The sequence below is a fragment of the Macrobrachium rosenbergii genome, chromosome 24, assembly GCF_040412425.1.
Source record: "Macrobrachium rosenbergii isolate ZJJX-2024 chromosome 24, ASM4041242v1, whole genome shotgun sequence".
Lineage (NCBI taxonomy): Eukaryota > Metazoa > Arthropoda > Malacostraca > Decapoda > Palaemonidae > Macrobrachium > Macrobrachium rosenbergii.
Window position 1 is genome coordinate 33,730,802 of NC_089764.1, and position 18,163 is coordinate 33,748,964.

Sequence of the window (18,163 nt, forward strand, 5' to 3'; positions counted from 1 at the left end):
GCCAAATGCAACAGTGACGTTCAAACGATTACTCTTTAGTGTGTGTGTGTGTGTGTGTGTGTATGTATATGTATAATTATATATATATATATATATATATATATATATATATATATATATATATGATTATTATATTATATATATACATATAAGTTAAAAAGTCATGTTTTCATCTATGTTTTTAAGAGCATTATACATATATATATATATTGATGATGAAATATAAGATTAGGAATGTATATCCTGATAGTGTATTAAACAGTATTTGAAGCGGCAAAAAGACTATGTATCAAAACCAGAAAGAACCTACAACACAATAAATTTGCTTGTTCTGCCTTTAATATAGTATGAAAGATATCCCTCATCTTCTTAAGAATTTTGGTGTTAATGTCGCATTTAAGAACAATACAACAATGAAAAAATGTATAAGAACTATATATATAAAATATATATATTATGGAAAAAGAATTGAACAACATAAGAAATAGATATGCACAAGGAACAGTGGTATATTTGTACATGTTAGTGAGAACAATCATGCTATCAACTGGGAAGGGGCAAAAAGGATTGTATATTCTAATAATGCACTGGAAAGAACATCATTGAATCTAGCTTCATAAAAGAAAGTTACAACCATATATCAGTATATAATATCAAAAGAAATTTGTAAATTGTTTAAACTTTAAGGTAGGCAGTAGAGATATATCAAAATAAATTATCATATTTGTAAACACATACGAGGGTAGTAATGTTAATGAGTTTCCAAACTCCGCCTCCATGACACCTGTCAAGGTGGGGTATGGTCTGTTTATCAGCAATGTCCCTGAGTCTTTGTGATTTTTAGCCAAATGAGTTTTAAAGGCCACTCCTACCTCGACACCGGCCTGAGTGGGGATATGGAGCCTCTGACGGTTGTGTATGTTCGTCAGTACTGTTCTTTGTAGTATATATAAGAAAAGTACTTCGTCAATAATAAAGTCGAAACCGGTCAGGACCTATACCCCGTTTCTTATTTTTCACCTGAATATATATACATATATATATATATATATATATATATATATATATATATATATATATATATATATATTCATATAAACATCTTCTTCTTCTTCTTCTTCTACTTTTAACAAATAAGTATATAGTGAAATCGAGTCTATAATCAAATAAACTGAATATCTTAAAAGACGCGAAAGGGCACTACAGAAAATACTGATAATAACCGAGACAGAGAGAAGACAGGAAAAAAAAAAAAGCGATAATGAATTGAGAGATCCCAGATGCGAGGGCAGACATAAGGACTCCACGGTGTTTATTCCATAAAGCTGAATGCAGAGTCATCATTTTAGCACTGGGCAAAGAGCTAATGGAACTCTTGACCTCGCCCGGACCTCATACACCCGTTACATTAATTCGATAACAGCCGTTAAATAAAATATACAGAAAGTGAATAAAAACATTAATGAAAAGGGGGAAACTTGGGAAAATTTATAAGACTATATCAGACAGAACCCCATATATATGAAGGAACGTCCTAGAGCGGTATGCAGTTTGAAAGTGGGCACGAGGGAAGTGTGTTGAGATGTGTCCTGAGTGACAGTAAAAGCCCAAAGTGATTTGGGAACTTACATAAAAATTCCTGAGTGCCCAAAGTCCAAATTAGAATTCTAAGTCCAAGTTCACTGACTTATAGAATCTACAATGTGCCTTTAAGATAAGGACTCGGTCACTACTACCCATTAAAAGTGGAAGTTTATAGAAATTTTAAGACGCTAACTAAATGTATAAGGGGAAACATAAATTTCATTGAAACCAGGATTTTAAGAACACTTTGTTTTTTTTCCAAGATAGCTGACATCTAAGCACGATAAGGCGAGTTCAAAAGAAAGCCCACTCCAACTAAGTTTGTTCCTACTTATATGAATTATTATTATTATTATTATTATTATTATTATTATTATTATTATTATTATTATTATTATTATTATTATTATTATTATAGTTTAACAAGACCACTGAGCTGACTATCAGCGCTCACAGGGCTGGCCAGAAGGATTAGGATGAATGATGGCCTAGACCTGGGACCAAATAGGTCATTCGCATGATGATGAACGAATGAAAACGAAATTTAAAAGAAAAAACTGTATAATGAACAGGCTTTTACACTGAAACACATTTATACAATAAATAAATTTGCTCGTCTCCATACATACGAAAAAATTAAAGATTAAAAATAGGCTGAAATTTCAAAAAAAAATTAAAAATTAAAATTCAGAATAAATTACATAATTATTTTATTCAATAAACGCCCCACAGGCGTTTGTATTTTCGTTATTTACTTAGTTTTATCTTTTGCCTATTAAGTTACACTTCCTCACGAATGTTAAAATTGGGATGACTGAAAATGTATAAGAATGACAAAATTTCTCCCATCGATTTATTTCCAAAGGCTGATACTCGCTGTTGGTTAAATTTTGGACAGTCACACAACATGTGTTTGACTGTTATCAACACTTTGCATTCTGACCATTCGGGAGGAGGGCCGTGTGCACTGTTCATCAGGTGTCCATGTGTCAAACGAGTATGGCCTATTCGCAGACACGTCAGCGTTACTTGTGTGCATCTCTCTCTCTCTCTCTCTCTCTCTCTCTCTCTCTCTCTCTCTCTCTCTCTCTCTCTCTCTCTCTCTCTCTCTGACATGATGAGCTCCATTTTCCAATACTGGATTTTATGTTTCAATTTATCATTTATAGGTTCTTTCTTTCCACATATTTTGCCATTTATTTACAATGGCTGTTTTTATATCTCTTGTGTAATCACTAATTGGGGTTTTTACATTTGCTCTTGGCATGTGGACTGCTTCTTTAGTTGCTTTATCAGCATCTTCATTTCCTTTAATCCCTACGCGGGCAGGGATCCAACATATTTCAATATTTTTTCCATTATTATACAATTTGTGGAGTTCATATTTAATTTCCTGTACAATATTATTTTTTGAGTAGTAACCTTGAACGGCTTCTATAACGCTTCTTGTCGCTAAAAATCACAGAATTATTGAATGACATTTGCTTTGTAATTTTGATGCCTACTGCAATTGCACACAACTCTGCTGTGAAGGGTGAGTCATTATGAGACAAAGATAATTGATATGACTTGTTCTGGGATATAGCTGCACATTCACTCCATGTTGTGATTTAGACCCATCTGTATAAATCGCGTAATGTGAACTTTTTTGTCTTATATAATCTATGGTTTTTCGTCTATGGTGTTCTGGGGTATATGAGTAACTTTTTGATAAATATTTCAACTGTGTGCAAGTCCTTACTTTGTTCATAGTCCAGTGGGGTGGTAACTTCACTGTTGAAGGTCCTTGTATATCTATGTTCAGTGACTCAAACAATCCATTAGCTCTAATTGCGAAAGGTGGTGGATGATTGTTTATAAAAACTATCCCTCAGATCAAATACATTTTTTGTTGGTGAATGTCTAAGCGATGTCAGGCAGGGCAGCCGATCGGGACTACAAAGTCTACCCCAAAGCCAAATCAAAGTCCTTCAAAAGAAGGCATCACGGCGACCCCATATAAAAATGGGAACAAGCTGGGAAGAAGAAGAAGAAGTTGGTGAATCACTTGTCTTGATTCTTAATGCACTTTTCATTGTTATGAACTCTCTATGGAGGAACAGTGGCAGTTCGCTACATTCGGCTCGTACTGAGGAGACTGGTGAGGATCAAAATGCTCCTGTGCACATTCTTAGTCCTTCATTGTGAACTGGATCTAACATTTTCAGTGCTGCTTCTGACGCTGAATCATATAGTTCACTGTCGTAGTCAATGATTGATAACACTGTTGCTTTATACGGTATGGTAAGATTATGTCCATCAGCTCCCCAATTTGTGTGTGATAGTTTTTTCATTAGACTTAGCCCCTTTTGTATTTTGATTTTATGTAAGTTATGCGGGCTTTCCAATTCAGGTGTGATTGATTGATTGATTATGAAATTTAGGTCTTGACGACCAATCGCCGGAACCCATCAGGATTATTCAGCGCCGCAATGAAGGTGAAATATATAAATCAATGATATGATTGATAATGAATAGGTGAGTGCTGATATACTAGTAATATTCAGTGTTAAAATATGAACGTAAGAAATGAAGAATGATGTTACATGGAACCAACAAAAAATAAGTATATAATAAATTTTTATATTCAAAATATATACTTAGTATAAGAATAAATATGACTAAAATCCTTATTAATTATACTGAAATCATACCTCATTAAAATGACCAGATTCTTTCAGATAACCCATGAGGTTATCTACCTCAACGTCATCTTTTATATTTCTAAAATGGTGTTCCCAGTTAGTAAGCACTTTGCCCTAAGGCGATTAAATTTAGGACAGTGCACCAACACGTGCTCAGCGGATAGCTGACCACCACAGTGAGCTCAAACTGGGGCCACTGGCTCCCTCTAAAATATAGCTATGAGTGAAGCGGGTATGGCCAACCCTAAGCCGTGTTAGGATGATCTCAAATCTCCCGTTACGATTAAAACCCGAACTCCAAAAATCAATACTTTTTCTAATGTTTCTGTGCTTCCTATTTGTGGATAAAATGGGGGAAGTCCATCTCTGCTCAGTCTGCTGCCATTGTGTACGAACGTATCGTCTGATAACTTGGACGCATATCCAAATGTAGCACCTTATCAGTTAAGAAATCACATCTTGCAGCATCCTTTGCTTTACTATCAGCCAGTTCGTTCCCCTCTAGACCAGTGTGCCCAGGAATCCAACAAAACTTTACTGATTTGTGGCGAACAGAAAGATGAAAAAGCCATTCCTGAGCCTTTTGAATTAAGGGGTGGGTAGAGTTAAACTTCTTTTCTCCTTGAGTCACTATAATATATTACTGTGGAATTAAGATTTAAAGCATCAACAATGGCTGTTGCTTCAGCAGTGAATATGGATGGGGAGTCTGATAACTTTTTTATATATGATTCCCCCTCACACACCACTGCAAATCCTACTCCATCTTCCGATTTTGATCCGTCAGTACAGAATTTCCTGTCATTTATATGCCTCTCATCATGCTCCAAAAGCTCGTTTCTGACTTATGCCGGACGATCTTTCTCCTCTATCTCTTTAATGCAGACATCTATTGCTGGAATACACCATGGAGGAATGGCAGGATGTTTCATTTGTAGGATTTTCTGCGTTTTTATACTTTCATCCTCCAGTTCATCCAGTTGTCTGATTTGAAATGGTACTGAAGATCTAGATCCAAAAGACTTGAGTCACGCTGTTTTAAGATCTTAAAAGAAGGATTCTCCTTCGAGCTTTTCAGCCGCATGGTGGGTCTCAGACCTAGTTCATGCCTCCTTAAGTCCAGTGGTAGCTGATGGGAGTCTACATAAATACTTTCAATGGGTGAAGTTCTAAAAGCTCCAGTGCAGATCCTTAGCCCCACATTATGAACAGCGTCCAATTCCGCCATTAGTGGGCCCATACGGCGGCTCAGTCTTGGCTCCAGGAACTTACTCACGCCCTTAGCGGACTAACAACGGCGCTGTAACCAGCGTTTGGGTGTGCTGACTCTCGTTGGCAAAATCACCAGCGTCATTAACGGACGCACACGGCGCACTTCCGAGTGCGTCAAGTACCCCACTCCAGTAAGAGGGCAAAGAGCGAGCATGGACGCGGACATCCCCTCCCTCGTGCAATTAGCCACGAACCTCGCGGACTTGGAGGCCTACCTTCCTCCCATCTCACCCGCGCCCTCCCCCGCGCTGAGGCTCTCACGCTCCTCCACACCCATGCCCGCGCCCCGAACAATCCCTGGCCCGGCAACACAGTCACGGGCCGCCCTGTCCGTAAAGTTGCTGCCGTTTACACAGGGGAACCCAACAACGTGGCTGTACAGGGTCGAGAGCCACTTCAGGGTAGCGGACCTAACCGACAAAGTACTGCAGGCCGAACAGTGCTTAACGCCCTTCCGGAGGAGGTATATAGAAAACTCATCTCGCGGGTGTCTGCTGCACACCCCCTCACATACCACATCGTGAAGAAGGCCCTCCTCAAGACGTGCTCCCTACCGATCGCCGAGCGGGCCGCCCGCGCCATCGACCTCGCCATCAACCCGCGGCATGATCTCAACACAGTAGATGCATGGAGCATGTTCGAGGACCTTCTCTCACTCCCAGACTTCGACGGCAGCAAAAAACAGCAGGAAATAAGCCTGTCACAGGAGATCTACCTTCGCCAGTTCCTCCCGGAGGTCCGCACCCAGATTCCTCCCCCCTACACATGCGAAATTCCGGAGGCTTCCCCCACAGCGCCTTCAGGAGGCCAAAAACGCATTCGCAGAAATAGAGCGAATGGGAATCTGCAAAAAGGCCTCCAGTCCGTGGGCCTCCCCCTCCACATGGTGCAGAAACTGGACGGCTCCTGGAGACCCTGCGGCGACTACAGGTGTCTCAACATCGCAACGGAGCCCGACCACTACCCCTTGCCGAACATGCAGGACCTCACGGCCTCCTTTCACGGAGCCAAAATATTCACTAAATTAGACCTTCTAAAATCATATTTTCAGGTACCTGTCGCACCAGAGGATATACCAAAGACCGCCATCATCACACCTTTTGGGTCCTACGTGTTCGCCTTCTCCACCTTCGGATTGAGGAACGCCGGGGCGACCTTCCAGCAGCTCATGGACAGCATCCTCGGGGACCTGAAGTTCTGCGTCTGCTACGTTGATGACATCCTCATATTTTCCAGGTCCCACAGCGAACACCAAAAACACATCTGGTCAGTACTGCAGTGCCTCCAGGAGAATGGCCTCGTCGTGCATTTCGACAAATGCACCTTCGGCATCCAGAAAGCTGACTTCCTGGGCCACGAGATACCCCCGGCAGGCGTCCGCCCACTCACAACCAAGGTCGCAGCCGTCACCAGCTTCCCGACCCCCACCTCCGTCAAGGCCGTCCAGGAGTTCCTCGGGGCGGTGAATTTCTACAGGCGGTTCATCCCTGGGGTCGCGCACACTACGGCCCCCCTGACGGAAGTGCTCAAAGGCCAACCAAAGTCCCTGTCGTGGGGACCCAGCCAGCAGCAGGCCTTCTCCCTGACGAAAGCCGCCCTCACCAAGGCAACCGCCTTGGAACACCAAGATCCCAGAGCGCCCCTCCAGCTGACAACGGACGCCAGCAACGTCGCCTGTGGTGCTGTCCTGGAGCAGGTCATCAACGGCGCCCCCCCGCCCATCGCCTTCTTCAGCAAGAAGTTCAACCCCGCAGAGACCCGCTACAGCACCTTCGACAGGGAACTCTGCACGATGTACCGTGCAGTCCAGCACTTCAAGTTCCTCCTGGAAGGGACACCCTTCACAATCTTCACGGACCACCAGCCATTGATTCACGCCTTCACCAAGCAGGGGGACGCATGGTCTTCCAGGCAGCAGCGACACCTCTCAGCCATCGCCGAATTCACCTGCTCCGTCAGGTACCTCCCCGGCAAGAAAAATCCTGTAGCAGACGCCCTCTCGAGAATCGAGCTGAACGCAGTGCAGCTCGGGGTAAACTATGAAGACCTTGCCAGGGAACAGGTCGCAGACCCAGAAACTCCAGCCTACCACGCCACTGTCACGTCCCTTAAGTGGAGGGACGTGCCTCTCGCCCCCGGGGGCACAAGCCTCCTCTACGGCGTTTCGGCCACATACATATCGACGTCGTCGGGCCCCTCCCCGCATCAGGCAGGTCCAGATGTCACTCGCTAAGTCTCCGCTGAGCAAGTTTTCTATGGTGACTTCCCAGTTTCTTCGCCATACAATTAGTCACACCTAACGTGCCAGGTCACGCGATTTCAATCATTTAAACTATATATGTATTTGATCACCCATTATCAATTGTGTATCTTGTATTTCTTTATTCGCAGGCATCAAGATTATATCCACATTGGAATTCTGTCTGTCTTTATATTGTAAACTGTACTTGCTCGCTGTATATTATTGTTAATTATCATTGACCTCAGGTCACACACAATCTCATTGTCTTTTGCGGCTCGGCGCCAGTCTGCCGCTATATAAACTGCCTGGATCTGTAATAAAGTAGCGGTCACTTTTACTTGCTCATTTCTTTTGCACCTCTTACAGTAGTAGTGACCAAGTCTTTATCTTGAAAGGCACATTGCAAAATTCTTGGACTTGGAATTCTTTATATAAGTTCACAAGACACTCCGCGCTTTCACTGTCACCTCTCCACACATCTCACACACTCCCTGCCCTCATGCCTTTTTCCAGCTGACTCTGCTTCCGGGGTCTTCGTATAGATGGGCATTCATTAGATGGTATAACTGTCCTAAGATTCGTCCATATGGGCTTCCCTTTTCCATTAATGTTTCACATTAACTCATCTATACACTTCATTCAACGGTTGTCATGGAGTTAATCGGTATGTTTCTGTGTGCCCTTGTACATTTATTAAGATTTTTAGTTTATTCAGTTATAAACTCGATTCCATTACATTTATAATATTATACATATTATATATATACACATGTATACATGTATATATATTATATATATATTATAAATATTGCTGTTCAACCTCCTGCATCTTAGTTTAACATTAAAAATTCAAATAACGATAGACAGACAAGGGAGATTTCTACACAAGATAGTTGTAGAGTGGGAAGATGTCCCAATAGCCAGCCAGCGGACATTTAAGTGGGGGAGATGAATTCACAGGGGAAAATGTCCGTACTAGTTTAGCTCTTAGGCACCCTTCCCGCAACTGCTACTTTTTTTGTGACCTGTTTTGCTGGTGAGTCTTATTGTTACTTTCAGACAATGCCCGTGACCCGACCAGCAAAGCCCTCAGAGGCTAAGAACCCTAGTGTTGAATAATCCCCGATAAAGTTCGTGTTGTAACTGAATTCAGTGTTGGTCGGTGATATAACCAGTATCGTAATATGTCTGTCTCATTCTGTCAACTTTCCTACGACAAAAACTGAAGAAGACTGAATGCCTCGACTGAAAGAGACTTCTGAACAGAAGAAGAACGCACATGACCGCCAACTAGAAACGACGTCTTCTAAGAAGCTCCACTAATAGGGACATTATTAACCACAATCCAGACTAACAGGTGCTGGTATTCACACTACTGTTTGACAGTATCCTACTAAGACAATAGATCTCACTGTGACTATATAAGACTGACACACGGACACTGTTGGTGTCGAAACTACTTAAGCTCCCACGCCAGCCTCTGCAGTCATCCTATCTAGAAATGTACTGTGAATATTCTATATTATATTACCCTTAACTGTAACTAATCTTTGACATTGGCTAGGTGTATACTGCAATGGTGTTCAATTATTATTTCTGAAATAAGTAAAACTGCATTCCTTGTAATTAAATATTACTAGAGAGAGATTCTTTTATACATGAGTGTTGCCTGGATGATTTATTTCTAGATGTGTATGTGTGCCTTGAAGCAAAGTTTTTTCCCTCTTGCTTGGAGAGATTTGCAATCATCGGTGCTTGGAAGCAACATTCACGTCCTTTGAACATCAACTGTTACAAGAGAGCCCTTAGAAGAGGCTCAGATCTGTTGTGCATTTGTGTAGAGTTAATGTACTCGTCCTGATTAGGACTAATATTTCGAGCTGCTGTTCAGCTCTGCCTGTAAATGCTCCATTTTAATTCTCTATTTTATTTGGAACTAGTTTCAGTTAGTATAAATGAACCACAAAAATATGGAACGTGATGAATATATATAAATAAAAACAAAACCCATGAAGGAAAGAGAAATAATGGAGTGCTGAGAGGCCTTTCGACTTACAGTCCTTTACTTAACAGACTGAAGAAATATAAAAGTAAGTTTACTAAGAAAGCTCGTATAAATGACAGATGGGGATTATAAAGGAAAAAATATGTACCTGGAATCCAACACAATTCATGAATTAGCAGACCTACCAAAACAGGGTTAATGTGTAAGAGATTTTACAAAGGATTAGGCTCAATGGCTAGATCTGTTCTTTCAGGATATCCCACCAATCTGAAGGAATAATCTAGAAGATGGGCTTGCATACGGAAGAACTCTAGTTTCTCCTAGTGTACTATGTTCCTTGATGAACATCTTGTAATAGATATTTGTCATACGGACAATAGTCCAATATCTAGATATATTCTTTCAGATATCCCATCATTCTGTAAGAAAGTCTAGATGGGCTTGCAGAGGGAAAACTCTAGTTTCTTCTAGTACGCTATGTCCCTTGATGAACTCTTGTACAGAATATTTGTCATGCGGACAATAGTCCAATATCTAGATATATTCTTTCAGATATCCCAGCGTTCTTATTTATTTATAAATGATTTGTTTAACCAGACCTCTGAACCCTTTTAGGGTTCTTGTCGGGCTGAAAAAAAGTGGGGGGGGGAAGAATACATAATAAATTAAATAATTAGAGCCTCAATGGCTCAGTCGGTTACAGCAGCAGCTTCGGACTTCGTAGAGGTCTGTGGCGCGGGTTCAAATCCGCAGCCGACTGATCAGAGAGGCGGACACTTTGCTATCAGTGTAGACATCCCGGGATTATATATGTAATCAACGGATAGGTTTGCTTAAAAAGCAAATGGGTGTTACAGACTAAATACACACACAAAACAAAGCCACTACAACACCTTCTAAAAACATAACAAACATCTCACGCGTCTCGAACTCTCGCCCTACCCCTCGCAACAACTTCTCGCTGCTGGGAAGAAAGGACGTTGGGTCGGGTATGATACATGTAACATACGCTACCGGGGTCTAAGCGATGTCAGGCAGGGCAGCCGATCGAGACTACGGTCTACCCCAAAGCCAAATCAAAAGTCCTTCAAAAGAAGGCATCGTGCTTACATACAAAAATGGGAAAAAAAGCACGTTAAAAGAAGAAGTGATAAATAATGAAAAAAGTGGAAAAAATTAAAATAGAATTAAAAATCGAGAGGGGGAAAAAAAGGGATGGGGAAAATGGGGGAACTATATTTTATTTATTAATTTAATTTTGTTTAAGAAGATAATGATATTATTAATTGAAAAGTCATTACCTTCAGCTGGAATATCCTTTATCGATTTATTTTGTGAATAAGTATTTCTTTCATGTTGCCATCTGGGACAGTCAATCAATCAAGATCTGTTTGATTGTTATTGGGGTGTTACATCTTTCACAAGTTATTGGATTTGTGTGCGGAGTTGACATCAGATGACCACGCGTGAGTCTGGAATGTCCTATTCTGAGTCTTGTTAAAATTACTTCATTAATTCTTTGCTTTTGGGTGGAAGAATGCCACTTTTTAACTTAGTTCTTAATTTGTATTAGTTTGTTTAGAGGGGGTGCATTTGACCAATCATTTTGCCAATCCCTATAAATTAAAGGTTTAACTGATGCTAGCCAGTCTTTTATGGGGGCATTCGTAGTAGCTGGGGGGATTGTACAAGCCAATTTAGCAGCTTTATCTGCTTTCTCATTACCCTCAATGCCTACATGGGCTGGGATCCAACAAATATGAACTTGATGGCCGTTTGTAATTAACTGATGAATTCCCCGTTGGATATTTTGGACAAGGTGATTATTTGTTTTAAATGATCCTATTGCTTCAACTGCTCTTCTTGAGTCGCTCAATATGAGTGCTGAAGGAATTCATTTTTTTGATATAATGTGGAGAGCCAATTGTATGGCTGTTAATTCAGCTGTAAATACTGATGATATTAGAGGAAGGCCCATTTGGATAGTTTCATCACTTGAATGGGCTGATGAGCCCACTCCAGCTTCATTTTTGGATCCATCCCTATAGATTATGAAGGGGCTTACCCTTCCGTCTTATGTGTTCCATGGCATGTTGATGGTACATTTCTGTGTCGAACATATATCTCTTTGAAAGATGTGATAAATATGTGCATATTTTTGCCCGTTTTAGTGTCCATGGTGTGATCTGATTTATTTCTTGGGTAAATTTGGGTATCATGTTATTTAAATTCAATAGATTAGTTTTTTTAGTAAAAGAGTTTTGATTTGGGTTATTATTTGTATTTTGATTGTTGAGAAATTTATTTGATACAGGAGATTTGCCTGCTTGAAGGGATAAGCCTCTTCTTAAAGTAATTAGGTCTCTGTAATATTTTAGAGGCAGCTGGCCAGCTTCTGCTAGGATAGAGACAGTTGGAGATGAGAGGAAGGCTCCTGTACATATACGCACTCCCTCGTGATGTAAAGCATCTAGGGATTTTAGAGTTGCTTCTGAGACAGTTGAATAAATTGGACAGCTATCATTTATAATTGATAGTACTGTTGCATTGTACAACATTAACATTGTATCTCGTCCTGCACCCCATTTGGTGTGAGAGATTTTCTTTAATAATGTAAGGGCTTTAGATTCTTTGGCTTTGATATATTTGATATGATCTTTCCAATTTAAATGTTGGTCAAAAATTATACCCAAATATTTAGCACTAATGCACATGTTTATCTCTTCATTATAAAGATATAACTCAATGGTTTGTTGTTTCAACCATCTTTTGTCTTTGTGGAAGACAATGCTATTTGTTTTTATTTATCAACAACTTGAAACCTACTGAGTTAGTCCAAGTGGTTATATTATTTGTTGCTATATTAAGTATTCTTTGAGCATGTCTCAGAGAATAACTTGATTAATATATAACAAAATCATCCACATACAAACTATTTTGTACACCCTCAGACAGGTTCTCAGTACTATCATCTATTGCCAGGGCAAACAAGATGCAGCTCAAAACACTGCCTTGGGGGATACCCTCCTCTTGTATGTAGGAATTTGAAAATGTATTTTCTATGCGTACTTGAAATGTACGATTTGATAAAAAATTGTTGATAAATATTGGAAGGTGACCTCAAATATCAGATTTATGGAGTTTGTGCATAATATTGTATCTCCATGGGGTATCATATGCTTTTTCTACATCAAAGAAAATAGCCACTGTCAGCTTTTTCTTTTCAAATCCTTTTTTAACATGATCCTCTAATTGAGTTAATGGGTCTAGTGTAGATCTACCAGCTATTGATCCCGATTGGGTAGGTGATAAAATTGAGTTTTTTGTTATAACACTTGTTTATCTCAAACTAACCATTTTCTCCAGCAGTTTGCACAAGCAACTTGTTAACAGATATTGGTCTATAATTAGTGGGGTTGCTAGGGTCTTCCTGGTTTACTGATGGGTATGATTATTGCATGTCTCCACTTAGTTGGGAAAACATGCGTTAGCCATGTGTTATTATATAATTTTAACAAGAATTCTTTAGTGTAGCTGAATTTTGGATAATTTCCAAAGAAATCATATCATGACCCGGAGCTGATGATCGACATGATTTTAGGGCAAAATTAAGTTCACTCATATTGAATTCTTGATTACAATCTAGGTCCTCATCAGTTTCGAAATTAAGTGTATGATTCATTTTTTGCATTCTAATTTTTTTTGAAGTGTTCATCTAAATTAGGATAAGCGCTAATATCTTCAATATTTTTGGCTAATATATTTGAAATATCTTGTAGGTTATGATTTAGTTTACCATTATATTGTATTGGGCTTCTAGTGGTCTTATATGTTTACCATTGATTTTACGAATTTTGTGCCATATTTCCTTAACTGAAGTATTTGGTGACAATTCCGAAATATAATTTTCCCACGATTGAGCTTTTTCGAATATTATTGTTTTTTGAAATTTTGCATTATATTTATTATAAAGTGGTCTAATGTGATCAATAGTTATATTTATAACTATTATCTTGTTTAGTTTGTTTATATTAAAAGGGCCTTTATTAAGGGTGTTTAATCTAGACTTTAGTCCACTCAAATTATGCGCTAGAGTGTGTTTGGTTGGATTTAAGAGAGAGAAATTATTAGACCACCATGGAACGGGGGATATATTAGTGACATCATTGTTTTGATTTAATGGAAAGGGAGGGATATTTCTAGTTTGTAAATTGTATTTATCACAATCAGCTTTCATTAAGTTATATTTTATGGGAAATGATTGTTTTTGGTTGTTCAAATAATTCAAAACAATTGGAAAGTGATCACTTGTGTATGAATCGTCTAGGACGTTCCATTCCAGTTTTTCAATTAATTCCAGTGAGCATAATGAAATATCTATTGAGGAGAAGTTTAAATGAGTTTTTGAGAAGTACGTTGGTGAATCACTTTCATTCAGGCAATGAAAATTCTGAAAATTTATGCAATTCTCAATGTTTGTGCCGGCCAAGTTACTAACATGTGTTCTGTCCCATAATGGATTATGGGCATTAAAGTCGACTACTATTAGTAAGGGGCCATTTACATTATTTAGTATTTGTGGTAAATCAATAAAGTTTGAGTTAAAATTTGGCTGATTATATAGATTTAGTATAGAGATAATTTGATTATCTGGCATATGCAATTTGATTGCTGTTATTTGATATGACAATGATGTAATATTTAAGGGCTCATAAGTTGAATCGTTATGAACATACATAGCTGTTCCTAGTTTGCCATCCGCTATTGGTGAGTGGCAAGCTAATTTATAGTAGTTTCTCAAGTTCTTAGGAGTTGTGCCAATATGCTGTAGACATATGCAAACAGGTTTATGTTCCTTTAGTATTCTCTGGATTTCACCTAGCCGAAGCCGAGTAGAAAATCCATTCATGTTCCACTGAATTATTTTATTGGTCATTGTTTGGTGGGATTGGCGTTAGGTTTTGTAAGTTAATTGATGATTTAGCTATATCCCGTTACATTTTAAGGGAGTTTGTGTTACTTTGTGGTTTCTTTGCAGCTAGGTTTGATTGCTGAATATCTGATGCATTGATTGGTTCTTCTTCATATTTCCTTATTAGCAAATCTATTTGAGTTTTGATCATGTTTTTCTTTAGTTTTAAGGATTCCGAGCATTGTTCGCCATCTTGATGGAATGTTGAAGGGCATTTTCGGAACCTAGTAAAGTTATTTATGAAATTTCGGGTTACACTTTCACTTTTGTTAGGTAAACGATTGTACGTTATGATGAAACACTCTTGACATCCGCAAGATATATCATGTTCCGAGTGTTGAAGGAATGGTTCTAACCTCTGGGTCCCAATTATGTTTCCATTACTGGATGTTGAAATATTTTTGTTAGGAATTTCTGGTATAGGTATATTAGATCTCCGATGCGCTGGTATAAAATTTTTATTTGAATTTTTAGGTTTATTATTATTACTATTCTTTAGTCTTGTTGAGGGCTGATTTGATGTGGTTGTTATTTGATGAATTTTCGGCGTTTTTGATTTTTCAGTGGGATGTTTAATTAAAGATTTCTTCATTGATTTTGGTGATGAGAGTACAGAAGAGTTAGAGGATTTATCCATATTTGGGGAATCGTTATTTATATTTGTCTTGGACTGTGGTACACTATGGATTTCCACTTGTGATGCAGTTAATGTAATCTGTTTCCGATTAATGGGCAAGACGGGTTTTGCTAGATCAATCTGTGAACTGAATGTTAGGTTTTTTACTCTTGGGGGAGTTCTGTCAATTACTTTCCTTTTTTTATTATGGTTATTTTTGTCAATTAAGTTTTCTGTGGATGATGTTAGTGCATTATGGGTATCCAGATCTGGATTATTAACCTCTGTTGATTTTTCCACATCACTGGAATTCGTTTCTGAATGATTAACTGGCCTTGTTACTGGGGAGGTCTGTTGTGATGTAAGATAGGTCTGTTGCAACTGTACTCTTGGGCTTTTATGAGTGGTAGGGCGTTGTCTGGTATGATACATGAAACATAATAGGGGTCTAAGTGTCAGGCAGGGCACTGATCGAGACCACAGGTCTACCCTAAAGCCAAATCAAAAAGGGCATTTTACCCCATACAAAAAATGGGAATAAAAAGGTTAAAAGAAAAAGAAGAAGGGGAGGAGGGGAGAGGTGTGTACCAACTATTCTGTGTTGAGATTCTTTATGTTTATTATGAGTTGTTACAGCATATGAATATGAATGGCGTTTTACTGGATCATTGATTCCTCCCACCTTCAGTGCTCATAGTGCCCTGGAGATGTCATGTCATCGACATCGGACACTGTACTATGAATAGAGCTTGACATCACACTTTCCCCTTGCTTGAATAGAGCTTGACATCACACTTTCCCCTTGCTTGAATAGAGCTTGACATCACACTTTCCCCTTGCTTGACCATGTCCACTGCTTGTATTCTACAGAGGACGAAAAAAGCTGATAAATCTCTCCCTCCTTCATGTTCTAAGTGTGTCCTAAAACGTATTCAAGGGCATGCAGTTCTCTTCATCTGAAGGTCAACCCGACAGGGTAAGGAAAAAAGGAGCGAGTGATTGGTAAAAAAAAAAAAACACTTGGCCAATTTATCCTAGAACAACTCCACAGCGCCAAGTAGGTGCTCTCTGAACTCCCCCTTAAAATGGCAAAGGGCTAGGAGTTGGGGAGATGTGAGACTAGAGGAATATACACCAACTTTCAAAATGGATCAAGGCTAAGCCTTGTCTCTTTTTTTTTTAGCAAACTCATAAGCTCATTGTGCTTACGTTGTTGTCTTGTTTGGAGTTAGTTCTTGGAGTGGGTTTTGAGTGTCAATTTAACCTGTTTATTATTCATGTCTTATTGAACTTTGTCCTGGTTTTTCGCACGCCCACCGTAAATCTACATTTAAGGGATGGATGAAAATCTCTCTTGATGGGCTGCCGTAGAGCTACAACTATCTTTAGTCATTTGATGTTAGACCCAGCACTATGAGCTGAGCACGACATTGCATTTTCTACTAAGCTCTATGGAAGTAGCAGAATGCCATTCAGCCCCTCCTTCTGTCAAGCTCTAAGTTCAAAATCAGATTAAAAGTTGGGGAAGGGTCGTTTTCCAAAGTCCATCCTGAAAGTATAGGGAGGGAAAAGGACGAGGTAAAAGGTAAGAAAGCCTTGTTAATCTAGTCTAGGGCAACTACTACGAGGCGAGTTACGAGTTACCTCTAGGTCATAGTTCTCTGTGGGCCTAATACCCAACGAGAAGGTGCTAGGAGTCTGGAGGTCCAGCAGCCTATTCTAGTCCTAAAATCGTAATTATCTTATTTTGGAATATTTTTTTTTACATCATCATTAATTCACCCTCTTGCCCATTCTTGTGGCCAACTTTTACCTTTAACACCCACCTTCACCGCTTCCTGTCCGTGAGACGACGACAGTGAACGTGGGATGCGGAAAATGAGCTTCTCAAAGATCTTGCGCTACTACAGGGGCCTCACCTTTTCATAGCGCTTTATGCAATTGGGTTAAATGTTAATTTATTTTTTAATTTTAACACTGAATCATTTTTTCCTACTTTGCCAGTACTCACCTTAAAATCTTGAAGTTTAAAAGGGGAGTTGGAGAGGCTGGACAGCAAGATGGAAGCCACTATTCATTAACTATCCATTGGTCAACTGAGTATGACCTATAGATATTTAAGCAAGGAGCAAATCAATTCCTGCTGACATCTCTTGAATTTCAGGAGAATCAGTTTTTTTTTTTTTGTTCCCTCACATTTATTTATTTATTTATTACCTTTTCCTATAATTCCTCTCTCTCTCTCTCTCTGCAGGTTATTTCCCTTTGTAGCCCTCTTGGGTTTATAGTCTGTTGACTCTGTCCATAAGGTTTACAGCTGAAGATTTAAAGTAAAGAAAAAAAGAAAGACCAATTCACAGATGAGATAAAATGACTCGAGTGTGGTTTCTTGACAATATTCATGGTCACTTACTAATTGAAAAACTTCCTAACTGAAGGGACTTTCCGAGTACAGGGCCTGAACGTATAAATAACATTTATTCAAAAACACACAAATGGGAAAATGGAGTCCCACAAGGTAGTGTACATAGCAGCACACTATGTTGAAAATTAATGACAACAAAAAAAAGATACCTGCTGTGGTAAAATATGACGACTGCATAGATGACTTTCCCCTATTTTACATAAAATCAAACCTGCAACATGCCCCAAGAATCCTTAATTGGCCATAAATAAAGTCGACTCATCGGCTTCCTCGGTTTCCAGCTCTGTTGAGAAAACAAAGACAACTGTGTTCTTTAAAGATGTCGAATGTAAACGCAACTAAGAAATGAAGACAAAAGTGAGA

General features: G+C 39.2%; 1 protein-coding gene across 1 annotated transcript in view; it reads right to left on the reverse strand.

Moving 5' to 3' along the window:
- Positions 1 to 14,781: 14,781 nt before the first annotated feature.
- The window catches only part of LOC136851820 (N-acetylmuramoyl-L-alanine amidase domain-containing protein SAOUHSC_02979-like), a 13,260-nt gene continuing 9,878 nt past the window's right edge, over positions 14,782 to 18,163 (reverse strand). Inside the window, exons 2-3 of the mRNA XM_067126132.1 lie at positions 15,116 to 15,726; positions 14,782 to 14,983 (exon numbers count right to left, since the gene is read on the reverse strand). Coding sequence (XP_066982233.1) covers positions 14,782 to 14,983; positions 15,116 to 15,726 — 813 coding nt within the window. The remainder of the gene's footprint in view (positions 14,984 to 15,115; positions 15,727 to 18,163) is intronic.